This window comes from Bos indicus, chromosome 1 (genome assembly GCF_029378745.1).
Source record: "Bos indicus isolate NIAB-ARS_2022 breed Sahiwal x Tharparkar chromosome 1, NIAB-ARS_B.indTharparkar_mat_pri_1.0, whole genome shotgun sequence".
Lineage (NCBI taxonomy): Eukaryota > Metazoa > Chordata > Mammalia > Artiodactyla > Bovidae > Bos > Bos indicus.
The window spans coordinates 2644180-2670983 of record NC_091760.1 but is presented as its reverse complement, the minus strand read 5'-3'; the positions used below and the strand labels follow the sequence as shown (position 1 = coordinate 2670983).

General features: G+C 38.7%; 1 protein-coding gene across 8 annotated transcripts in view; it reads left to right on the top strand.

The window, feature by feature from the left end:
* The window catches only part of SON (SON DNA and RNA binding protein), a 31079-nt gene extending 4283 nt beyond the window's left edge, over positions 1-26796 (top strand). The window contains exons 3-12 of one of the 8 annotated variants that reach the window (XM_019965153.2): positions 792-6695; positions 7993-8153; positions 10055-10201; positions 10395-10583; positions 17682-17792; positions 18809-18925; positions 22956-23103; positions 24891-24962; positions 25064-25179; positions 25698-26796. In XM_019965153.2, the coding sequence (XP_019820712.2) occupies positions 792-6695; positions 7993-8153; positions 10055-10201; positions 10395-10583; positions 17682-17792; positions 18809-18925; positions 22956-23103; positions 24891-24962; positions 25064-25179; positions 25698-25856 (7124 nt within the window). In that variant the 3' untranslated portion in view covers positions 25857-26796. The other 7 variants (XM_019965759.2, XR_011565303.1, XM_019967169.2 and 4 more) reach the window with 7 other exon arrangements.
* Positions 26797-26804: the final 8 nt, after the last annotated feature.

The following is a 26804-nucleotide window of genomic DNA, read 5'->3' as shown; positions in this document are numbered from 1 at the left end:
TGTTTGTTGCTCAGACCTTTGCCATCTTTATAAAAGCGTTCCCTAGCACTGAGCGACTTCACTTTCACTTTTCACTTTCATGCATTGGAGAAGGAAATGGCAACCCACTCCAGTGTTCTTGCCTGGAGAATCCCAGGGACGGGGGAGCCTGGTGGGCTGCTGTCTGTGGGGTCGAACAGAGTCGGACACGACTGAAGCGATTTAGCAGCAGCAGCAGCAGCATTTGCTGAGAGTTTACTTGATGCCACGCGTTATTCAGTGTACTTTGCATGTTTTAACTCAGTTTGTCCTCTGCCTCTGAAAGACAGTGTCAGCAATTGAGTGGTGCATTGATTCAGTATGCAAAAGCAGACAGTCTGTTCTAAAGCCAGTGCCACATTGCTTCTTGAATGAGTAAATAGGAGTTACGAAACAGTCACAAAAATTATTCAGTATATGTATTTTTAGGAATTCTGATAGTTAACAATATGAAAGATGTTTATATGTAAGTGTAGTTTAAAAGTTGTATATTGAGAGCTGGAGAAAATAATTGTTTTAGATGAACTTAGGAAAAATACATTTTAATGTAATTCTAAGAACTTTTATAATAAATTAAGAACTTATTTTTAACCCTGGCTTTAGTTGTAGAAATGTTGCAAAGGTGCCAGTCTTCATATAGCTGGTTTATGGAAAATTATTTAACAGGAAATGTCTTATGGTATCTTTAACATGGAATGTAAGGTATTGTTTATATGATTTATCTAAATCTATCTTGGGGAATATTTGACATAATTAATTTTCTTTAATTTTAGACTTGAAGGAGGCATCCAGAAAAAGTAGATGTGTGTCTGTCCAAACAGATCCTACTGATGAAATTCCTACCAAAAAGTCGAAGAAGCATAAAAAGCACAAAAATAAAAAGAAGAAAAAGAAGAAAGAAAAGGAGAAAAAGTATAAAAGACAGTCAGAAGAATCCGAGTCAAAGCCGAAATCACATCATGATGGGAACATAGAGTCGGATTCCTTTTTGAAGTTTGATTCTGAACCTTCAGAGATGGCACTGGAGCATTCTGTAAGAGCATTTGGCCTGTATGATACCAGTGAATCTCCTGCAGTTGTGCTTGAACCTCCTGTAGTTTCGATGGAGGTCTCAGAGCCACACATCTTAGAAACTTTGACGCCAGCTACAAAACATACAGAACTGTCAGTTGCATCTACGTCAGTAGTCTCAATGCCGTCAGAGCAGTCTGTGGCAGTAATGCTGGAACCATCCACAACAAAGATTCTGGATTCCTTTGCAACAGCACCAGTGCCTACAACAACAGTAGTGCTAAAGTCATCTGAGCCAGTGGTAACAGTGTCAGTGGAGTGTCAGATGAAATCTGTGCAGAAATCTTTGGAGAGCACACCTCCAGAGCCATCAAAGATCATGTTGCTAGAGCCTCCAGTAGCAAAAGTGCTAGAGCTATCAGAAACTCTTGTGTCATCAGAGACACCTACTGAGGTGCACCCTGAGCCAAGCACATCAACAGCAATGGATTTTCCAGAGTCGTCAGCAACTGAAGTGCTAAGATTGCCAGAGCAGCCTGTAGAAGGACCGTCAGAGATTGCAGATTCATCCATGACACGACCGCAGGAGATGCTGGAGCTGCCCAAGACCACAGCGTTGGAGCTGCAGGAGTCGTCGGTGGCCTCAGTGATGGAGTTGCCGGGGCCACCTGCGACCTCCATGCCGGAGTTGCAGGGGCCCCCTGTGACTCCAGTGCTGGAGTTACCTGGGCCCTCTGCTACCCCGGCGCCAGAGTTGCCAGGGCCCCTTTCTACCCCAGTGCCTGAGTTGCTAGGGCCCCCTGCGACAGCAGTGCCCGAGTTGGCGGGGCCCTCTGTGACATCAGTGCCACAGTTGTCACAGGAATTGTCAGGGCTTCCAGCACCATCCATGGGGTTGGAGCCACCACAGGAGGTACCAGAGCCACCTGTGATGGCACAGGAGTTGCCAGGGCTGCCTGCAGTGACAACAGCAGTAGAGTTGCCAGGGCAGCCTGTGGTAACAGTAGCAATGGAGTTGACCGAACAACCTGTGACGACGACAGAATTGGAGCAGCCTGTGGGGATGACAGCGGTGGAACATCCTGGGCAGCCTGAGGTGACAACGGCAACAGGGTTGCTGGGGCAGCCTGAGGCGGCAATGGTGCTGGAGTTGCCGGGACAGCCGGTGGCAACGACAGCGCTGGAGTTGTCAGGGCAGCCTTCGGTGACTGGGGTGCCAGAGTTGCCAGGGCTGCCTTCGGCAACTAGGGCGCTGGAGTTGTCGGGGCAACCTGTGGCAACTGGGGCACTGGAGTTGCCTGGGCAGCTCATGGCAGCTGGGGCACTGGAGTTCTCGGGGCAGTCTGGGGCAGCTGGAGCACTGGAGCTTCTGGGGCAGCCCTTGGCAACAGGGGTGCTGGAGTTGCCAGGGCAACCTGGGGCGCCAGAGTTGCCTGGGCAGCCTGTGGCAACTGTGGCGCTGGAGATCTCTGTTCAGTCTGTGGTGACAACGGAGCTGTCAACGATGACCGTGTCGCAGTCCCTGGAGGTGCCCTCGACGACAGCGCTGGAATCCTATAATACGGTAGCACAGGAGCTGCCTACTACATTAGTGGGGGAGACTTCTGTAACAGTAGGAGTGGATCCCTTGATGGCCCAAGAATCCCATATGTTAGCTTCTAACACCATGGAGACCCATATGTTAGCATCCAACACCATGGACTCCCAAATGCTAGCGTCCAACACCATGGACTCTCAAATGCTAGCATCCAACACTATGGACTCCCAGATGTTAGCCTCTAGCACCATGGACTCCCAGATGTTAGCAACCAGCTCCATGGACTCCCAGATGTTAGCAACCAGCTCCATGGACTCTCAGATGTTAGCAACCAGCTCCATGGACTCTCAGATGCTAGCAACCAGCTCCATGGACTCCCAGATGTTAGCAACCAGCTCCATGGACTCCCAGATGTTAGCAACCAGCTCCATGGACTCCCAGATGTTAGCAACCAGCTCCATGGACTCCCAGATGTTAGCAACCAGCTCCATGGACTCCCAGATGTTAGCAACCAGCACCATGGACTCCCAGATGTTAGCCACTAGCTCTATGGACTCCCAGATGTTAGCATCTGGCACTATGGACTCTCAGATGTTAGCTTCTGGCTCCATGGATGCTCAGATGTTAGCGTCTGGTACCATGGATGCCCAGATGTTAGCATCTAGTACCCAAGATTCTGCTATGTTGGGTTCAAAATCTCCTGATCCCTACAGGTTAGCTCAGGATCCTTACAGGTTAGCTCAGGATCCGTATAGGTTAGGTCATGACCCTTACAGGCTAGGTCATGATGCCTACAGGTTAGGGCAGGATCCCTATAGATTAGGCCATGATCCCTACAGACTAACTCCTGATCCCTATAGAATGTCACCTAGACCCTATAGGATAGCACCCAGGTCCTATAGAATAGCTCCCAGGCCATATAGGTTAGCACCTAGACCCCTGATGTTAGCATCTAGACGTTCTATGATGATGTCCTATGCTGCAGAACGTTCCATGATGTCATCTTATGAACGCTCTATGATGTCTTATGAGCGGTCTATGATGTCCCCTATGGCTGAGCGTTCTATGATGTCCGCCTACGAGCGCTCTATGATGTCAGCCTATGAGCGCTCTATGATGTCCCCTATGGCTGAGCGCTCTATGATGTCAGCTTATGAACGCTCTATGATGTCAGCCTACGAGCGCTCCATGATGTCCCCAATGGCTGACCGATCTATGATGTCCATGGGTGCTGACCGGTCTATGATGTCATCGTACTCTGCTGCTGACCGGTCTATGATGTCATCGTACTCTGCAGCTGACCGATCTATGATGTCATCTTATACTGCTGATCGTTCAATGATGTCTATGGCAGCTGATTCTTACACCGATTCTTATACTGATACATACACGGAGGCATATATGGTGCCACCTTTGCCTCCTGAAGAGCCTCCAACAATGCCACCATTGCCACCTGAAGAGCCACCAATGACACCACCATTGCCTCCTGAGGAACCACCAGAGGGTCCAGTGTTAGCCGCTGAGCAGTCAGCATTAACAGCTGAAAATACATGGTCTGCTGAGGTGCCAGCATTAGCTCCTGAAGAGTCTGTATCGCTGCCTGAACCTCCTGTGAGTCAAAGTGAGATTGCGGAGCCTTTGGCAGTGACTGCTAATTATTCAGTGTCAGCATCGGAGCCTTCAGTGTTAGCATCAGAGGCTGACGTGACTGTTCCAGAACCACAGCTAGAGCCAGAGTCTTCAGTTATGTCAACACCTGTAGAGTCTGCTGCTGGAGCAGAAGAGCATGAAATGGTTGCAGAGAGACCAGTGACTTACATGGTGTCTGAAACTCCCACAACATCAGCTGAACCAACTGTGTTAACATCAGAGCCTTCTGTTATATCAGAGACAGCAGAAACTTATGATTCCATGAGGGCTTCAGGACAGACTGCCTCAGAGGTATCTATGTCTCTGCTGGAGCCAGCAGTACCTATTGCAGAGCCATCACAGAGCACTGTAGATCTGCCAGCCATGGCTGTTCCAGAGCACCCAGCTGGGATTGTTTCAGAGACATCAACCGTGGCTGTCCCAGAGCCACAGGCTGAGGCTGTCCTAGACCCTCCAGCTGCAGCTGTCCAGGACCCTCCAGCTGTGGCTGTCCTGGACCCACCAGCTGAGGCTGTACCAGAGCCCCTGGCCTTGTCTGAGCCAGAGCATGTTACTGTTGCTGTGCCAGTTGTCTCTACCCTGGAGCCTACTGTGCCTATTCTGGAACCAGTGGTGTCCATCCTTCAACCTAATGTGATTGTTTCAGAACCATCTAGTTGTGTCCAAGAGTCCACTGTGACAATTTCAGAGCCTCCTGTCACTGTCTCAGAGCAAACTCAAGTAATACCAGCTGAGACAGTTGTAGAGTCTACAGCAGTAATATTAGAATCTAGTGTTATAAAAGGAATGAATTTACTATCTGGTGATCAAAGTGTTGCTTCAGAGATTGGCCTGCAGGAGATAGCCATGCATTCAGAGGAAGAGCCACGTGCTGAAGGACTCCTGAAGAGTGGCTCTAATGAAACTGAAAATTGTATAAGTACAGACCTTAACATAAATAATCACTTAATTGCTCAAGAGATGGAATGTAGCACAGTGTCTGCTGCCAGCACTGGTGCTATTGGTGAAATGGGTGAAGAGGCAGTTTTGCCTACCAGTGAGACTAAACAATGCACAGTATTGGATACCTGTCCTAGTGTTAGTGAAACTGAGCTAGGAGGAACTCTGTCTTCTCTTGGTCCCCTTGTCCTTGAATCTGAAGCAGCGGGAACTGGTAAGGATCTTGAATTTGGCACAGCATCTGCTCTCAGTTCAGTTAGTAAATATGATGGTGAAGTATCTTTAACTACTCAAGATACTGAACATGACATGGTAATTTCCACCAGTCCCAGTGGTGGCAGTGAAGCTGACATAGAGGGACCTTTGCCTGCTCAAGACATTCATCCTGATTTATCTAATAATTTTATCAACAAGGATGCAGAAGGATCATTACTTGTACAGGAGAGTGACCAGATGTTAGCAGCTGTTATCAGTCCTAAAGAAAGTAGTGGAGAAGATAAAGAAGTATCTCTCACTACTAAAGAGATATTGTCTGATTCAGGATTTCCTGCCAGCATTGATGATATTAATGAAGCTGATTTAGTGAGACCATTACTTCCTAAAGACATGGAACGTCTTACAAACCTTAGAGCTGGTATTGAAGGACCTTTACTTCCGAGTGAGGTGGAACGGGATAAATCTGCTGCCAGTCCAGTTGTAATTAGTATACCAGAAAAAGCTTCAGAGTCGTCTTCAGAGGAAAAAGATGATTATGAAATTTTTGTAAAGGTTAAGGACACACATGAAAAAAGCAAGAAAAATAAGAACCGTGACAAAGGTGAGAAAGAGAAGAAAAGAGACTCTTCATTAAGGTCGAGAAGTAAACGTTCCAAGTCTTCTGAACACAAATCTCGAAAACGCACCAGTGAATCTCGTTCTAGGGCAAGGAAGAGATCATCTAAGTCCAAGTCTCATCGCTCTCAAACACGTTCGCGGTCACGATCAAGACGCAGGAGGAGGAGCAGCAGGTCAAGATCAAAGTCCAGGGGAAGGCGATCTGTATCAAAAGAGAAGCGCAAAAGATCTCCAAAGCACAGATCCAAGTCCAGGGAAAGAAAAAGAAAAAGATCAAGCTCCAGGGATAACCGGAAAACAGGTAGAGCTCGAAGTCGCACCCCAAGTCGTCGGAGCCGGAGTCATACTCCGAGTCGTAGGAGAAGATCCAGATCCGGGGGGAGAAGGAGCTTTAGCATTTCCCCTAGCCGACGGAGCCGCACCCCAAGCCGACGGAGCCGCACCCCAAGCCGAAGGAGCCGCACCCCAAGCCGAAGGAGCCGCACCCCTAGCAGACGGAGCCGGACCCCGAGTCGACGGAGCCGGACCCCGAGCCGTCGGAGAAGATCAAGATCTGTGGTAAGAAGACGAAGCTTCAGTATATCACCAGTCAGATTACGGCGATCACGAACACCCTTGAGAAGAAGGTTTAGCAGGTCTCCAATCCGTCGCAAACGATCCAGGTCTTCAGAAAGAGGCAGATCACCTAAACGTCTCACAGATTTGAGTGAGTCATTTAAATATTTAATAGTATTAAAGAATGATTTGAATCTGAATTTTTTTCTGTGAGTTTAATGACATATTGGGGATTATTGGTTTTTGAGGGTAAATATTTCTATCTTTAAGTTTTTGTAATTAGCTTCTGTTTAGAAAATGTGGGAATAAGTATATTTATAATTAGCTTTAAAAGATTAGCTTTGGAGTATATTAGAACCAAAGTATTTCCATACTTTAATGTTTTCTTTCTGCTTGAACCATATACCATAACTAAAAATGGCAAGTAGAAGTTCAATTAGGTGTTGTTACTGTAATTATTCCAACATAGGTTCTTGCAAATAAGCCTGAAATCAGACATTTCTTTTTTAAATAGTTACATGTCTTAAAATGGCATATAGAACTGTTAAATGTTTGTGAGGATAATTCTAATTGGTATAATGGGTAATGTAAGTGAGTAGGGAATTTTGCATGTGGGGAGTTAGTGATTTCAGTCTGTCTGTCTTTTACAAAATGAAGTGTTCTAATATCTCCTGCTTTTTTAAGTGAGCAGAGGTGACTAAAATTTGATGGATAATGTATGACTACTGTTAATGGATAATTTGTCATTATCCCAGTAGATTGGACATTTCCAGGTCAGACTAGTCAAAAGAAAAAGTCCTAGACAGAACCTTAGGGGAGAATGATTCAGTTTAACAGATGGTTTTTGAGTGCTTTTTTTTATTAAAAAACATAAAGATTACCAGCTAGTACAAGAGACACAGATAAAATGCATGTATGTCTATTTTACCAAGTAGTGAAACTGCCTAAGAGCAGAATGTGATGATTGCTGTAAATACTGGTACAGATTAGGTACTTCGGGAGCACAATGGAGAGGAATGTTAAATTCTGACTTAAGACTTGTTACTTTGAAATGGTGGCAGTTTTGAAATTGGGCTCAAAGAGTGATTTAGAATGTTATTAAGAGATTTAGAAGGAGAGTAATTTAAGGGGCACCATAGTTTTGGAAAATAAAGTAGGCTTTGGCAGGTGTGGGAGTTAGCATGTATAGCAGGGTGATTATTGTAGTTGTGTAGTTTAGCTATTTTGTATAGTGTTTGAGTGGGAAGCTAAATACGGACTTAATTCACTTTTAAATATGGGGCATTTTCTTTATTTCTTTAAATCTTTGAGCCAAAGAATGATTTCATCACAGCTGTAAGTTTGGGCAGAAAATTGATGCCTTTAATTTTTTTAGCATGTAAAACATTAGATAATATAAAATGTATAGCCTTTCAGGAAAACTGCTTTTTGTATTTTTCCTCTTGCAGATAAGGCTCAGTTACTTGAAATAGCCAAAGCTAATGCAGCTGCCATGTGTGCTAAGGCTGGTGTTCCTTTACCACCAAACCTAAAGCCTGCACCCCCACCTACAATAGAAGAGAAAGTTGCTAAAAAGTCAGGAGGAGCTACTATAGAAGAACTAACTGAGGTAAGCTAGACAGAATTTGTTTTCATTCTTAAATGGATTACTCCAGTGATGTTGACTCTGGAGCGTGCCAAAAACCTGAATTGTGGGCTGAACTGATAATGGCTGGCACCGAGTGGCCAAAACCCGAAATACAGACGTGGCAGCGGCAGAAGCTCTGTTTAGCAGGCCATTATCCGGGATGGCTAAGCTCCGCTAGCTAAGTTACTTCCCATTACTTTTGCTTTCCAGTTTTAGAAGCCAAACTGACTGAGGAGTGGGACGGTTCGTTTGAATGGAGGAGGTGTTGAGTGAGCAACACGCAGAAGCTCGCCTACAGTTTCGTTTCCATTCACGACGCGTTCACTGATCGCCACGAGTGTACTGCATATACGCAAAGACACAGACAATCTTCAGAAATGATCTTTTGCCACCGGAGCTTGGAAATTAATGAGAATAGCTGGCCATTGCCTGAAAGGAACTTCTTTCGCATCAACATTTCGGGTTTTGGCTGTTTGGTACCAGCCATTGGTGATAATGGCCGGCCATTATCAGTTCTTCCTGCGGTTCGGGTTTTGGCAGTAACATATATATTTTAAACACAATTATTTTTGTTTTTAAGAATTTGATCTTTTCAATTGAGGCTTTTTTTTTGTCTTATGGCTTTGTTTTATTAAAATTTGTTTGGTTTTTTTTTTTTTTTTTTTTTTTTTGGAGGACGCTGAAATATTGCTGCTAGGATCCAGAAATACCACACTGTTTCAGATATTGAAACTTGTTATTGGCTAGCCTTATGCCAGCCTGCCACTGTCAATATATTCTGTTCCCCTTGGTTACAAGCTTGGTATACTCTGTGTTTTTGGCTAAATGAGCTTTTTATCTGATTAAAATATTTTCAATTGATAGGGGATATGATAAATTCTACTGCTTGTATAGAGACAAGTCCACCCAAATTTACTCTGACCTTTTTATAAAGCCAGGTAATGGGAGTCTGTTCCTTTGCTTCTCAAGGAGGAATTGACTTTGCTTTATGTGTCAGACCTCATCATTGCACCCTCTCCATCATGCCTTATATTCCATCCTTGAGTTCTGTTCCTTTAGACACTCAACCTATAAAACATTTATGGAAAGACATGCTATTATCTAGCCCAGTTGCAAGTGTTTCAAATTTTGTTTAGCCATACATTTGGGGATTGCATAGTTTCTTAATCTCTTTCCTTAGATTTATTACAATATGAATTACAACTTTTTTTTTTTTTTATGTTTAAGGACCTAGTGAAGACTTCTATTGCTTGCTTATCAAATCCAAGCTCCTTATCCAAAACCTTATGAACACTTAGTGATTCCCTATATATTTTAGCCTCATCTTCAGCCCTCTTATCCCTTTTAATAAGTTTTTTCTCACCTCTTTACCACTACCTGACTATAGAGTGACTTTCTTTTCCTTTCCCTGCTAATCCTTTTTCTTAACTATGAAAATCTGGCTTAGAACTTTCAAGGAATATTCCTTGATTATCAGATTCTGCCTGATTCTGTTCTCTCTTAAGCTTTTGTTCTTTGAGCACTTATGTACTCAGTTTGTATTATATCAGTTTGCACTTGTTAAACTGTGTTGCTCTGTAAAAGCGTTCCTCAATTATCTCATGTGTATGTATTCCGTCTTTTGAACTAGATTGTAAGCTCCTTGAGAGCAGGGACCATGTCTTTTATTTTTTTGTATTCCCTGGACAGTGCCCAGTACAGTGCTCTGCACATAGTAGGTGCTCAATAAATGTTGTTAACTGACTGACCAGCTAGAGTGTGTTTAAATAAGTAGTGAGCTAAGTTACCCAGCTATAAATTTTATGTGGTTTTGAATTTAAGAAATTATGTGTTATTCTACATAAAGTGTAAGATTTATCTTTTGTTTGTTTTTACTTTTTAAGAAATGCAAACAGATTGCACAGAGTAAAGAAGATGATGATGTAATAGTGAATAAGCCGCATGTTTCGGATGAAGAGGAAGAAGAACCTCCTTTTTATCATCATCCCTTTAAACTCAGTGAACCCAAACCCATTTTTTTCAATCTGAATGTGAGTATTAATGTTTTTGAACTGGTAAAACAGCACAACTTGTAGAACTATTTAAGTAAAACTGAAATAATATTTAGTTTTGAATTTAGGTTAAATACTGTGAGAAATAGTCATTTTCCGATTATGTTGAAAATCTATTGAATTTTGAATTAAGAAAAACATTCTTGAATTAAGAAAAACATTATGTTTTTAGATTGCTGCAGCAAAGCCAACTCCACCAAAAAGCCAGGTAACATTAACAAAAGAATTCCCTGTATCATCTGGATCGCAACATCGGAAAAAAGAAGCAGATAGTGTTTATGGAGAGTGGGTCCCTGTAGAGAAAAACGGTGAAGAAAACAAAGATGATGATAATGTTTTCAGCAGCAATTTGCCCTCTGAGGTAAGTAAGAGGACTATTATGTATTTTTCTTTTTATATACCTGAACCTGCATTTTATTGTTACTTTATATCTGATTTGGATTCTGTTTCACTCTTCTTAGGGCCGGGTTAAACGGCAGGGCCGGGTTAGACGACAGATGAAACAACCCGCAGCTTCTCATTTGACAGTAACTCGATGCAATTCACTTTGTGGAACCAAGCCACAAAGTGAAAAGCATCGAATTGCAGAGAACAGTGTTATCACATCCCTACCCAACATTGGGCCCTCCTTGCACTTGTGGGAAGGTAGCCCAAGGTACAACTATTTAGCTTCCCGTTTTGCTTCAAGGCTCTATAGCTCTAGATTTTGGTGGTAGCAAATTTATTGGGTGGAGGGATTTGAGCAGAGAGAGGCAGATCCTCAGGTTCAACACAAGAACTGGATTGGAAAAGGTCCCTGTAGGCTGATGTGAGCATCTCGGATACATAGCCTGTTGCCCTTTAAATAATGGTTTCTTACTATATTTCTCTGGGTTGTTTGTCAGATAGCCTTTAATTTTAATCATTTTCCCCTTCTGTGTGCTACCTTGGCCCTTTTGAATTCTTGTGTTTAACCTAATGCTCAGCCTTGGTACTTCATTTCCCTTCTCCTTCCCCTTTTTGCTACTATTAAAAGTTGGAGAAGTGGAATTCACACCTTGAAATTTCCAGGAGGCTATAGTTGTATCTTGTCAAAATGACGCAGTAATAATGCCAAGTGTCAAAACAGCCCCATTAAAATGCCGCCTGATTAAATAATGTGCTGCTAAATATAGTGCACATGAAAACAGCGAGACTGTATATATATGTAAATATATATATATATATATCTGTATCTTTGTATGTATCTCTGTATCTGTACCTTTGCTGTATCTTTTAATAAACAGTTTACTTTTATTTAACTTGTTGTGCAAAATCACGCTTGGGGGATCTGGGAGGGTGGAGACTTACTAGGGGGGTGGGAGTTTTAAATGATACAATAGACTAGTCATCACCTCTTGCCCTTGGTTTCCAAAACCCAGACATTTTGTCCAAGGACTAGACTAGATATCTGATGCCCGTACAGTGTAGGGATTCTTCCCCGGTTCCTATCCTTGCCATTTTGGGATATGTGGATCCAGAGAGACCTGTACTCTTCACCTACAGGTTCCCCTTATTGACCATATTATCATCATCCAATAAACACCTCTGATAATACAAATAAACAAATTCTGTTTATAAAGTTAAAAGTGAACAGAACCCAAATCAGAAACTTTGGTAGTATTTTTTTCCCCTGAGCTCTTCACAAGAGACATTGTTTTTTTTTGTTTTGTTTTTGACCTGTGGCATTTGGAAAAGAGCACAGTCTGTGCAATGACACTGGACATAATTAGCCAGTGCAACTTACAGTCACTGTTGATACTTACATGAGGTTCAACAACTGAAGCAAGGTACGCCATCACCAGTGAAGGAGAGACAGCTTATTTGGACAATTTTTAGTGAAGCCAGTTGAGTAGTTCAGTTGCTGATTCGCAAATCAGGCTACTTACTGCACATCTCAAGAGGGAAAGGTTAACTGACATTTATAACTGACTTGAATCTAGTAATAGCTGAGTATAAACCATGGTAAGAGGGCTGAACTGACTGACTTAGAAATTCTAATACACATGCTTTTAGTCATTTCTTAAACATTAAGCATTTAACAGAGTTAGAAAAAAACGAGACATTTATGTGAAAAAAATTTTCCAACGTGGTAAAGCCCTATAAATATTGCATAATTCCAAAAGATTTTCCTGGGAAGATAAGTGACTATAACTATTTAACTTCAGTGGAACATGGGGAAGATGCTTAGTGAATCCTGGTGATTACGGTTCTTCTTGATTAAGAGTATATATAAATGTGTGCGTGTGTATATATATTACCGTATTTAGCCGTTTTCAGTCTTAACACTGAAACTGTGGTGCCTTAAGTTGTCTGTCATCAATAGTGGTTGTCAAATTTGAATGAAAAGTTGGGGGAATTAACTCCAAAGACATCTGGGAGAGGGGAGTAGGTGGGTATTAAGATTTTATAAAATAAGTAAAAGGAGCCTTTTATTAAAGCAGGAGACAAAAGTTCTGTTCATGAAGCAGATTTCTCCTGTGGGGGATATTATATACAGCTATTGCTATCAGAACTCTAAGCTAGTTTCTTAGACAGTTAGACTAAAAAATATGTGTTAACTTTAATTTCAAGTAAAACAATCCCCAAATTTTATGAAGGGACAGCAGTTTGCTTTTGTTTTTAGGTCTGTGTACTTTTACCTAGAAGTAATATTGAACATCTAAAGGAAGTGTTCACTGTATGAAATGTTTAGTTCTAGTTATTTAGCTGTATCTTACAAATATATTAGTAAGATTAATGTTCTATATTCTAAATGTTTGTAGAATACTATTGGTGACATTTTATGGGAGCATTGAGTCTTGATTCCCTGTCAGGGGTTGAAATAAAGATTTTATATAGAAAAGAAAGTTCTTTTTAAATGGTCAATATTTTAATTGAATAGTGCTTTGAATTTTTCTGTTATTTTTTCATTTTAATAAAATTGGAATTTGTGATTCTTTAGTTTTGAGCATAAAACATTCAGGCAAAGATCACAGATTTGATCTCAGCTTTGCTATATGATCCTTAATCCTACCAGTTGTGCACATGAGTGCTCTTTGACATAAGTGAGAGTGGATAGACGTGGATGGATCAACATAACTCTATATCTTATGGAAATACCAACTCATCACACTGTGGGCTCTGCTGCCATAGCATCGTCTTCCTACCCAGAAGCCAACCAGCATCATCCTCAGTAAAGAGTGACTGCAGAACCTTGATCATATTTGTGTGAATTTTGATTTATAAACAATGAAACCAAAAGTGTTGGAAAACATTTTAAAACTTGTCCTTTGGGGGCATTAATTCTCGGTAATAAAGATAGCAAAGCCTTACTGGGTAGAGGATATAAATGTAGTCTCTGGCATAAAGTTTCCCCTTCATGTCCCCTAAAATTCTCTTATGGTTAGGAACTCTGTATTTTTGAGGTTTAAGAAAACTGAGTTCTTGTGGTAAAATGAAAATTTTAATTGAAAATGAAACACATAGGTCTTGGCAGTGCGAGAATATTACATACAGCTTTTTTATTCATTCATTCTTTAGAGTCTCCCAGGTTATTAATGTGGAATTTCTCTACCATTTAATGGTTTATCTAATCCTCCAATTACTGTAATTCATTTAAATGTAATAAAAATTACACTAGAGAATTTTATGTGAAATAATAAAAAGACTCATAAATGAGTTTTTAAAACCAAGCCACATAACTCCTGAGGCATTCTGTATTTAGTGTGGCTTTTGTTTATATAGTTGTCATTTACTTTGTATTTTATTAATTTTTGCTAAATATTTTAAATCATGTTTTGTATGCAGGCTAGGTGCTTTTTCTTTAACTCTCTTTACTTAAAAATTTCATTTTATATCATCTTTTAATTGGAGATCCCTGCAATTTCTTATGTAGAAAGTAATTTGCCTTTTACAGGTACTATTTTTTCCTTACCTGAATGACCACCTTTTAATAATTCTCATTAGTTCTTTAATAGCCTTTCACTGACTTTTTAAGAATTATTTAAGATAATTGTTTTATTTATGTAAACAGTTGGGTTAACACAGGGGGAAGGTAAATTGACTTAGAAGGATTTTTAAAATAAGGAAGATGAAGATGCACAGGTAATAACTTAGGTTGTGAAATGCATATTACAGTGTCAGTTATATTAGTGTGTTATTAGTCCTGACAACATTTTAGGTTACAGAAACAGTAATCTGTTGTGTTGCTGAAGTAGAGGGATGAAATAACTTGGACAGGTTTTTATAGATGTGTGAACTGGAATAATAATTCAGGATACTCTTTTTATGTGGATTTCACCTTTTAGAACAAGCCCTAGGGAGAAGGAAATAAAACATTTCCCCCCATCATGACGCCTAGAATATTACTACACATTACATGGAAGGTCTATTGTGTACTAGTGAAAATAAATTTGCTTTGTTGATGATAGCTTGATAATAGTGTTCTGCAGGGTTTAAGATAATTCCCGCCACCCCCCGACTTTTTAGCATTCTAAAACTTTTAGCATCATTTTGGTACCTTTCACACTTGACTGTTTTTGAGCAACATTAAGACTCAAACTCTGCTATGTATTATAGTCTGGTAGTAGTGGTATAGTTGTGTATGATTCTTAACGACCCAATGGACTGCACATTGCCAGGCTTCTCTGTCCGTGGAACTTCCCAGGCAAGAAGACAGCAGTGGGTTGCCATTTTCCTTCTCCAATAGTTATATGCTTTATGTATACACATACAAATCCTATGCAGTCCAATACAGCAGTCACTGAGCCACTGAGAAATCAGTTCTTTAATTGCACTAGGCACATTTCAAGTGCTCATTAGCTTTCACTGTAAAAGTTCTGTTGGACAGTGCTGTTCTAAAGGGTAGCTGTGATGTTTTATGAGTCTTTTAATACTGATTCAGAACTTTGGTCTAATCTTTGAATATTAATGTTTTGAGAATTATAGTTGGTTTTTTATTTCATATCCTGAGTTATCCTGGCAACTTGGATATATGCTTTTTGATATAAACTCTTGAGGATTCTTTAGAGATTAAGATAATCCTGATTGATCCTATTTTGGGTATGTTTCTTCACATTAAAAAGTATGAATATGAAATTAATAGTCAAATTACTATTGTTAATAAAGTTTTGACACGAACTTACAGCTTACTTGATAAGCCTGTTGAAGAATAAATGAAGTTGTATTACCTTAGGAAAAAAACTAGTTGTAATTTTATCTAAATTTATATTAAATCTCAATGTTGTTATATTAAATAAATAACTATTTAAATAAATAAAAGTTCCTTTCAGAGTGAGATGTGAATTTAACATAAAATACTGAGATTTGAATGAAGTTTCATCCTGAGGATAAATGATGAGGTATTTAGGTTACCTGCTTGCTTAATAAAGGTTAAAAGAGAAAAAAGTATGAAGATATAAAGTGTCTTCAGAAGGATGAAGTCACAGATAGGTATGTTAATTTGCTTTCAGTTGGGAAGAAGTAATTTTATTTTAGAAAAGTTGGAATTTTCAGAGCCATCTTAACTACATTTTTATGGCTAATTTACAGTTAGAAATTGTGGGATCAGAGCTTGGCTTGGTGGTGGGTAGGTACGTTTTCCGTAGTATCTCTGAATTTCAACTTTTTAGAATAAAAACCTATTATTTATACCTAAACACCCTAATGCTTAGATTTGTAGACGAGTATGAAACCCACAGTAATTCTGGCAAAGTTAAAGAATAGTATTTCACACATATTTAATGGGCCTCCAAAAATTACTTCATCATCTTACCTGACAGGTTTATGAAATACCTACATCTTACCTGACAGGTTTATGAAATATCTAAGGCCAAAAAATAATGTGATTCTGATCTAAAGTAATCTGGATTCCCACTTAAAAAGTCACAGCAGGTGATCACAGTTGTAATAGAATTGAAAAGTAGACGTGCTGAGTTTTTTAGTGTTTCAGTCTGCCTTTACCTGTATATCCCCAGAAATGTTCCAGTTAGTGTGGATAATTTACTAAGTTAATTAAGAAATTAGGATCTTTTATTAATGAGATCTGTGAGCAGTCTGATTACAGAATGAATTCAGTTTAATTCTGCTTTCATTTAAAGATGGCAGATATATAGAAACCTGTACTTTTTGGTACCTTGTGGAAGAAAATTTTACTTTTGCTAAAGGAATGATACTAGGTGACTCAGCAAGATAACTAAGAATAGTGAAGATAGGAAAAAGGAAGATTAGTAATCCTTATGCATGAGATAGAATTATTCTCTAATAGTCACTGACTCTTAATTATATAGGTCTTATTTTTAAAAGAAGTATTTCATATTTAACTATACAGTCAAATTACAGGTTGCCTTAGTTTGGCTTTTTAAAAAAACTTATCTGTTAGTTTATTTTAACCGACTTCCTCATATTTGTCACGTCCATGCAGTTGCTACTAGTTATTCTTTTTATATGAATTTAGGAAAATCCTCCCATGTCAGATAACCATTCTCCAAAAATGAATTTTCTTGGATGAGATACTAGAAAATATTAATGGGTTTAGTAGTGTTAGAGGAAAAACAAGTATTAAGAATTGGTGAGTTGACACAAGTCATCTTGAGCTCTTAATAATGTTAGAACTAAACAGCATCAAATACTTGATATTTTTTTTTCCTCCTATGGTTGAGCCTTCCACAAATTTGGTAAATAGGATATTTGGTCTAAAGATAATCCTTGAAGTTTTCCTGGATATTATGAAAAAGTTAAGTCGCATCTGCTTAGCATCAGCTTTTACAGGTAGAACCTGAGCACTCAAGAGGCGAACCTAAGGCATTTCAGACATACTTTAAGTGCTCCGGCCTGATACTTGTGCACCCCACAGAGACAGTCTAACTCCCATCATCAGTGCACATACTAATGAATGGAAAACCATACATAATGAATATATTCTTTGAAGAAGCTGAGTTCTTTGTATCAGACTTGATGAACCACCACAAGTATGTGAAAACATGCAGACATCAGTAAAGGAACGGTCTTTGACATGGCAGTGGTTTTCTGCTTGCTTATTTAAGAACCTTGCTTATTGCCTCTGAGGGCTGTGCTGAGAAGCAGGATAAAATGAAAACTCCAATGATTATTTTGTTAGAGAAGGCGAGAGATTTTTAAGTTTTTCATGAAACTTTCTATGATTGTAGTTTGATGTAGTAGAAAAAAAGAAAGCAGTTGGATTTTGGATTGAGTTTATCTGCTGCCTGATACTTTGTAACTTACCTTAAACAATCCGTGTCTATTTTCCAACATTATTTTACCTTTTAGAGTCTTCTCCCTGCTTTACAAAATTATATATATACACATTTTTATATATTTGTATATACAGAATTTTATATAAAACTGGTTTTTGACATGAAGCAACAAAAGATGTGAGCAGTTTTCATAATTTAGGGAGTCTTTGGTTATTTGAGATAATTATCTATGTTTTCTTTCTTAGCCTGTGGACATCTCTACAGCAATGAGTGAACGGGCACTTGCTCAGAAAAGACTCAGCGAGAATGCATTTGACCTTGAAGCTATGAGCATGTTAAATCGTGCTCAGGAACGGGTATGTAGTGGTTTTAATGTCTAAATGATATTTCACTAACTAGAGGGTTGTGACATAAGTAAACTGGCATGCTGTTGACATGTAGGTCTTTGAAAATCATTTATCTAGCAAGCTTTGTTTAAGTGAAAGTGATTTGGGGCTTGATTATTCAGTAAATGTCATATACTATGGGGCAGGAACTATTTGAGAGAATAAAAATAGAAAAAATTACCTGCCCTCATAGAGTTTGTAATCAAATATATAAAAATACTAGCTAAGTACCCATAACAGTACCCATAATGTGAGTTTGCATTTAGAAAGAGTGGCTAAGTGAGGCCCAAGGTCACAACATTAGTAGGGGAACTGGGATCCGAACCTAGACAGTCTGAATCCAGTCTGTGTTTTTAACAGTGGACAGCTGCTCCATACATCCTCTTTCTATGGTAAATATATGGAGACAGGAAGTACATGTTCAGACAAATAGAAAATACTGCCTGACAGTTGCAGGTGTTCAGTAAATATACTCTGAATGAGCGACAACTAATCCTTTAACCATTACAGTGTTTGAATGACCGGTTTCCTATATTATGTTTTAAGCATGTATCTTGATTGATTTATAACACTTAAGAGAAAGTAATTAAAAATTGAGGCTATCAACATTTATTATGCATTTATGAGATATGTAAGGAGAGCAAGGATCCTTTACCATGTGAACAATTTTCTGTATATATTCATGTATCTGTGTGATATTTTGAAGAATAAGTGTCACAGCCATGCTTTTCAGTTGTTAGATATATATTTTAAATTTGTTATTATTAATGGGATCCACTGAACAGTTACTGAACTGCTTTGGAATGTTTAAGAAAACAGTTTTAAAGATACAGTAAATTCAGTATATATATTTTTTAAAGTTAAATATTTAAGTCTGTTATTTAGTCTTTGTGGGAGCCAAATAAACCATTTCATTTAGAGAATTAATACCAGTGGCATTTTAATGAGAGAAGTAATTTTACTTAATTGAGGCCTTTTTTCTTCAGATTGATGCCTGGGCTCAGCTGAACTCTATTCCCGGCCAGTTCACAGGAAGTACAGGAGTACAGGTTTTGACACAAGAACAGTTGGCCAATACTGGTGCCCAAGCCTGGATTAAAAAGGTACACAACATATGCACATATAAAAGTGTCCATGTACAAAGTTAAAAATTTTAAGAAAATGTTTTATTAAAAATGCATAAAGAAGCCAGTGAATTTAACTAAAGTTCATGAGTAAATTTGCTATGTGTATATACTCCAGGATGGACAATGAAGATGGATTGATCCCTGAGACAATGGCTAATGTATAAATACGGCTCAAGAGCCACTCAGTTTATATCCTACTGCTCCTGGGTTTTGTGGGGGTGGTTTTTAAACTGTGTTTTGAATGCTAACAGTGTATCTCAGCGGCTGTTCAGAATATTCTACGGTTCCTGTTGGACAACTGATCTTATGATTTCAAAGCAGTAGTTCTCAGATTTTTTCTCATCATGGGATACTTTATTACAGGTTCATTTTTGGTGAATCACTGCCCCCAAGAACCTTCTGCCACTTGGTTTTCCATTCCTTGATTCCTTTGCCCTTCTTTCCCCTTTCCTTAGTGCCCGTCCCTCCTGTAAGCGCCCTTGGCCCCTAGTCCTCACTCCTGTTGTGACCTCCAGCCCCAGGTCCATGTGGTTATCAGCTCTTGGTTACAGCAAGTGGTTGGGAGCCCCCCTTGTCAGCGCTGCATGTGGTGGTCTTGCCAGGGGACTAGAAGGATGGGGGAGGATGGCTGAAGTGTGGGGTGGGTGGTGCTGAAGGGTGGCGAAATTGGCTGGGATGGGGGTGGAGAAGACTTATCTGTGGACCACCATTTAGGCCCTGGTGGCCTCTGGTGATCCACAGGTTCAGTTTGAGAACTACTGATTCCGTGAAAAAACAGGAAATGTAAGACGTAAATGCAAGGGAGAGGACGGACGCCTCGTGCTGTGAAGATGTAGGTGCTCCTGGTTTCAGATTCCTGCAGTGAAACATGTGAACTCCACCTACGGCTGCCTCATTGTTGGGGGAGTCTTAGGTGGTTACCAAGGGCTTTCTGAAGAAATGGGTTCTGGCGAAGGGATGTGGCTTGGTTGGATGGGTGATGGGGAACTTTGTTTCAGGAGTACTGGCAGCATAGCAGTGCTGAAACAGGGAGGCTGCCTGGTCTAACGGATTGGGAAGGTTTCTTAATGGCGCTGTACTCCTGACTCCTGTTGTGATCGTGGCAAGTAATTACTTGGAATTTCAGTTTCCAAGTGCCTTCTTAACTGCCTCGCGGGGTGGTGATCGATGTAATGTCATGGGTAATAGAGATCTGCTGAGTGCCAGTGAATGAGCTGATTTTTTCTGAAAAATCAGATTTTTGGTTGCTTTGGACCTTTTAATCTCATAACATTTCTTTTTTCAATTTTGATAGCATTATCTCTGGTGATCTTATTAACAAATTAATATAAAGCATACCCTTACTTTGCCTGCCCCCCTTTTTTGGAGCAGCAGAATAGTTGCACTAATAAGTATGATATACTGTGAGTACATAGTCAGATTGGTTAAAAAATGAACGTAGTTTACTAGGGGTTGGTGTTGGAAAAAAAGATGAAAATTAGGAAATTTGGATTAATTACAGTATTTAAAATATGAAAGTGATTCATGTAGTGCTTGAAAAGGGCTTTCATTGGGAATAATTATAAATGTACATAAATTTATTTTAATTTAATACTATCTAATAGTGAAGCTGAATACTCCATATTTCAGAAAGTTAGACTTGAACCTTTTACGAGTGTTTAGGCACATGGTAATTAAATAGTCATGTACATTACTAGGTAGAAACTTAAGAATGTGATTCCGTTGCAAAGTGCTGGTCTTCATTTGTACATTGAAGTTCTGATACATATATATTGCTGAAGACTTCTAAACATCACATAACTTTTAAAAATGATTAAAATGGGTTCCTCATAAGCTTTCCTTTTTCTTTTTGACTGCTAGTCCTTGTAGACAGTTGGCAGATCATTTAAAATGTAGATGCAGATCATATTTGTTAAGTTACCACAAGATAAAGATGTGTTCATTTATCACACCAAATTTTTGAATAATTACAGAAAAGTGCTTTCAGGAAACTTCTATTTGTGTGTTGCTGAAAAATACATGCTGCTAATATCAATTAAGGCAGGAACATTTTACTCAGAAAAATGAGCAAAAACATGGACAAAGTCATTAGGCAACTATAATATTCATCTTCGTGGTCAAATATCACAAACTACTTGTTCATTTAGAAAACTTTTTCAAATGTTCATTCATACAGTGTTCTTGCCTTCCTGTAGGGCAACACCCTCTTAATGTTAAGGACTATAGGGAATGCCAGCATTCTCCATATTCTTTTTTTGTTTGCTGCAGTATACTCTTACATGAAAAGGAATGGGTTTTATTAGTAGTAAGAAAAAATTCAAATGGTTATTGATTTGAAAGAACCTTTATTTTCTGAAATGATTTGGACATGACCTGATGAATATTGTTTACTATTGTAGTCTTACTACATTAATTAGCTTTTTGTTTAAACTGTATATACACCCTGGTGTAAAGAAACATTTGAAGATAATAGAGAACAGAAACAGAAACCTGCGTTATTTGGGGATTTGTGTTATACTCTGCACAGTTGCCCTTTTTTTTAGGAGTGTTTCCTGGAAAAGAGGGGCGGATGAACCTGAAAGTAAGTAAAAGTCATTCTAGGTGTGTAGAAACAAGGCAGTTGGTACCCAAGCATCAAGCTAACTTTTCTCTCTGTACATCAACACTGCATGGCCTGCACCACATAAGGAACTGAACCAGGGCTATGTTTTTACCTCCACAGCTGCCTCCTTCCATCAGAGCACCTTGTTGAACTTAATGTCTAGTCACATACCATTGGCATGTTTTCTCCCCAGCTTATAATTAAATAGCTGGGGGGGGAAAAGGATACAGTTTTACTACTGTGTAAAACCAAAATTTAGTAGTAACTTGTCAGTAGAGGAAATGATTATACTGTGTCCAGAGCTACCAAAATTTTTGACTCCCTCTGTTGATAAGTTAAATGACTTTTGCTTACATTTGCTAGAGAATGTAAATGTAAAATACTTGGTAACAAGGGGAAACAAGACATGATTTGGAGATTATATTTTAAATGTTTAGAAAATGACCATAAAAATCAACAGTAGAATTCAGTCGTTTGTTACATATACATGGATGCCCTTTAAAAAGAGGCATCACTTATTTCTTAATGTGTGGAAACAATTGACTGTTGACCATGCTAATGTATATAGTGTTGTGCATCTTACGACATTAAGTGGTTTGCTGCTTTGATGGAAATTATGGTTCAGTGGGTTGGATACAAGAGAGATGATTGTTCACAGAATAACCTGTGAACTTTCACCCCTCTGTATGGAAACTTGTTTCAGGGCCAAATCCTTGTAGCTGTCTTCTTGCCCCGGTCAGTGCCAGCCCTACTATTCACAACACTGCTGCTACCGAGGCCTAGGTATGTAAACATTTAAGGAGTTTTTTAAAAGTCTTTTAACATCAAGCTAGGTTTTAAAAGAATTCAAATTCAGTTTGGTTTAATTACAGGGTATTGTATGTGCTATCTTTTTGCTTCATAGGGATTTTCTAAGTAAAATATTTATACTTATGGTAGAATGGGGGAAAAAGCTTTGGATAACAGTATGCTGCTTCAGTGTTCAAACTATTTCTAAATGATGGCTGGGCTTTATTCATTAACTAGGTACACCTGGGACAATTAATATTATTGACTGTTTTAACATTGCCTTCTTTTTATTTTGCAAGCTAAGAAGAGATACCAGTGAACCTAAATAGTGGACGAAAACAGGAGTGTTCTATTTTTTTTTTTTTTTGGAGGGGGGCACAAGGGCCACTGTTTTAAAACTGCCATTTGACGTATTTGACTTTTAAAATACTGTTATGTTTATGTGAAAATAATTAGAACATACACACTACAGTATGTATATAAGTATAGAAGCGTTTAATTGCTGTAACAGATCTAGAAGTAAAGTAAGCTTGCTTTCTTTACAAAGTTACACTGAGTCTGTAGTCAGATTCTAACTATAAACTGGGGATCTTTTACCTTTCTCTCTTTGGATAGGATCAGTTCTTAAGAGCAGCCCCAGTAACTGGAGGGATGGGAGCCGTTTTGATGAGAAAAATGGGCTGGAAAGAAGGAGAAGGATTAGGAAAAAACAAAGAAGGAAATAAGGAACCTATCCTAGTTGATTTTAAGACAGATCGAAAAGGTAAGATTGATTCTTTTTTTTTGTAGAATGTTTATTATACCTCCTTCAACATTTAGGGTTTCATTACTATTATAAATTCATAAATTCTTCTCATGTCAGTGACCCTGAACTGGGGCACTTCTTAAAGTACAGAGTTAGGAATAAAATGTTTAACCCGTTTTGAAAGCTTTGTACACATAATAGGTGGAGACACTAATTTGAGGGTAAAAGGCAGCCTTTGTTATGTGTAGTAGGTTTTTAATTAGGTTTTTAATTATATTTCATATTTAGAAAGTAGGATTTCCTTTTTTTTTTTTTTTTTGGACAGGGAACATATGCTTCTAGGATTTATTCTGTTTCTAGAATTTATTATTTCTAAGATTTTTATTCCACATATTCTCATTTCCTGTTAGAGTTCTGTTTAGTCTTCACTTTGTAAACCCTTTTGCATGTCCCTTTTTATCAAACTTCAGTAGTTGAGTGTTGAGGCTGGAGAATAGACCAACTGCTGACAAGCGTTTCCTCTTTAACACTGCATTTTTATACTTGGAATAATGTCCATTGTAGAATCATACGGGGCTGCCAGCTAAATGAGATTTTGTTTAAACCAGATTTTTTAAAAATCCAGAAAACTTAAAACTGAAATGTATTTTTCTTAGCTTCGTGATCAGATAGTTTAAGTTGAGGTTATTTAATGCAGTTAAATTGTCATGCTAATGAAACAACTAGCTCTAATCAAATTATATATTTCTAAAAGTGTTTTGTGAAAAAGAAAATAGAAATAAAAATGTTTTGTATCAGAATCTCTACATTGTCATCCAGAAGATAACTATGTTGCCATTCTGTTCCATATTGGAGTGAATTATTATATTGTTACTCAAAAATAGGCCAGAAATAACACAATTCTATAATGTAGTACTAGTGAAAACATTAATTGAGAGAGAGAAACTGAATGTCACACTGACATTGTACTGCTTTTATACAAGTTGAATAGATTCTTTGTTAACAGAGGGTAGTTTATTGGTAGAAAGCATCTGTGGGTACATTGCATAATTCTAGGGAATAGTCCTTCGGAATTGTGCAGCATGGCCTAGTTTTGGGAAAGCATAGTGGCGGAATTTGTGAAGAATTCTCCCTAGCCTAAATGGAAAGCATTGATTTTAGATAGTAAATATAGTAATATAGTAAATAGATAGTAATATAGCTAAGCCCCTTTTGGAAAGGGAGGCCAAGGCTGGCGTCTCTTGAGTACATCTCACATTTGAAGTCAGAAAGGGCTAGTTTGCTGGAAAAAGAAATGGAGAGAGCCTTTTTCACTTTTCCCACTTCGTTTTGGCCGAAAATCCTTGAATTTGGGGGAGCATTCTTAATCTGAGCATCATTTTTTAAGGGATGAGAAATCTTTAGAAATCATTTGCAAATAGCCACCTTTTTTTGCCACTAGTTTTTAAAGATGGGGGAGCCTGGTGGGCTTCCATCTATGGGGTCGCACAGAGTTGGACATGACTGAAGTGACTTAGCAGCAGCAGCAGTGGTTGTTAATTATGGCAATTTATATATGTATTCACATATTGTTTTTCTGAATATTTTTATACAATTTCCAATAAGATAAATGAAGTTTGGATATATGTATAGAAATGTCAAAACAGATTTATATAGAAATCAAGAGTAGTGAGTGTCTGTTGAATATTTTATTTGAGGGCATGGATTGAGGTTAAGATTCCTACAGAGGGAGTAGTTGTTTTGCCATATTATAATTTTAAATGTTTTGAAATTTATTCAGTGATTGTTGATTTTTTTTTTTAAAGGTCTTGTTGCAGTAGGAGAAAGAGCACAAAAGAGGTCCGGAAACTTCTCTGCTGCAATGAAAGATCTATCAGGTGAGAGTACGATTTTGCATTTTCTCTTGTCCCACCCTCCCCTTGAATTCATAATTTGTTGCCACAGGTGTGGAGATAATTAATTATTTTTTCCTCTGCAGGCAAACATCCTGTGTCTGCCTTGATGGAAATCTGTAATAAGAGAAGGTGGCAACCACCTGAATTTCTCTTGGTCCATGATAGTGGCCCTGATCATCGCAAACATTTTCTCTTTAGGGTAAATATGAATTTTTGCGTTAATTTGATAACTTAAATGTTAGAGGGTGAGGGATCAGCATTTTGTAATCACAGGGTTAATGTTGTGGGCTGGGAGTGTGAATATGTGTGGGTAGAGTGGTAGAAGTTTTAAACATTTAAGTATGCTTCCCTATTTTTTCAATATTGGAGGGAAAGATGTGGGTACAATCTGGAGAACAATTTGTTGGCCTTTTCTAGTGGAACATGGGGAATTGAGTGCTTTTTAATCAGGTTTTTTTCTTTCCCTTCAATTTGGAGACATGCTTTTAAATTTGCAGTCCCTTTTCCCAAATGATTTGCTTCTTTTGGGGTTGAGATTAATTTGACTCACATAGTATGGGTTTTATATCTTTAAGTTATTTTTCTAGCATTTAGTGAAAAAAAATACAAAGCTAATAGATATTAAAGTTTGATGCTGTTCTTATTGTATGTTTTTCTTGAATAGGTATTGAGAAATGGAAGCCCTTACCAGCCCAATTGTATGTTTTTCTTGAATAGGTATTGATAAATGGAAGCGCTTACCAGCCCAGCTTTGCCAGCCCTAATAAGAAGCATGCTAAAGCCACAGCAGCTACTGTGGTTCTTCAAGCAATGGGCCTTGTACCAAAGGACCTCATGGCTAATGCCACTTGCTTCAGGAGTGCCTCACGTAGATAGATTGAGGTTTTATATTAATCATTTCAGATAATTTTACTCTGCATCAAAATGTATTTCCTCTTTAATGTTGTAAATATTTGGCAATTTAAGACATTGTGTAAAAAAGCAATCTGTACAAACATCTCCAGGCTTTGATTTTTGTACCATGGAAATTGTATTTAACCATACAGGGTTTTGGTATGTTTATATTGTTTACCTTAGTGATGTATTTGTTTAAGTGGCTAACATCCAAACGATTGTTCGAAGGCATCCGTAATCTTCAGTGTGGAATGTTAAAAATAACGCTTTTATACTGTATTTTGTACTATGATGTAACTCCCCTTCCTTATGGCTCGGCTGCTGTAACACTTGCCTGTAATCAGTGAAGGGCTGTGCACCTTGTACTAGTTCACAATGGGTTCTGCTGGACAGATACTGGGCCAGTGTTACTGAGTTAATCAAGCAAGATCTGTTCCACAGGGCTAATGCCACCACCTCCCCTTTCAAATTTTGTAGAGGTTATTAAAAAAGACAGTGGTATGTTGTGTGATGATCAGCACAAAGTCCTGCGTTTCTGTCAGAGCCACTTGGGCCATGAATGAGAAGGGAGTCAAAAATGAAGTCTGACTAGAATTTTACTGCAGAGGCCAAGTACATTTAGTATGGCATTGAGTTGTGATATAGTTTTACTTTGATGTGCATTTTGAATTTCAGCTACATCTAGATAGACGTAAAATGATAATTAAAATGCTGTAACCAACTTATCTAATAAAATCGGCACCCAGCCACTATTTTGTTGACTATGAGAAAGTTTAAGTTTATGTTAATTTTTAGGGTCTGATAGAATATTTCATGTGTATTACAGTGGTATTCATATGCTATGTCTCTAAACTTTATTTTCAAAAGCTTAAGGCCCAAATATAAACTTCTCTGGAATAAATGTGGTGTTTTATTTTCTGGATTACAAAG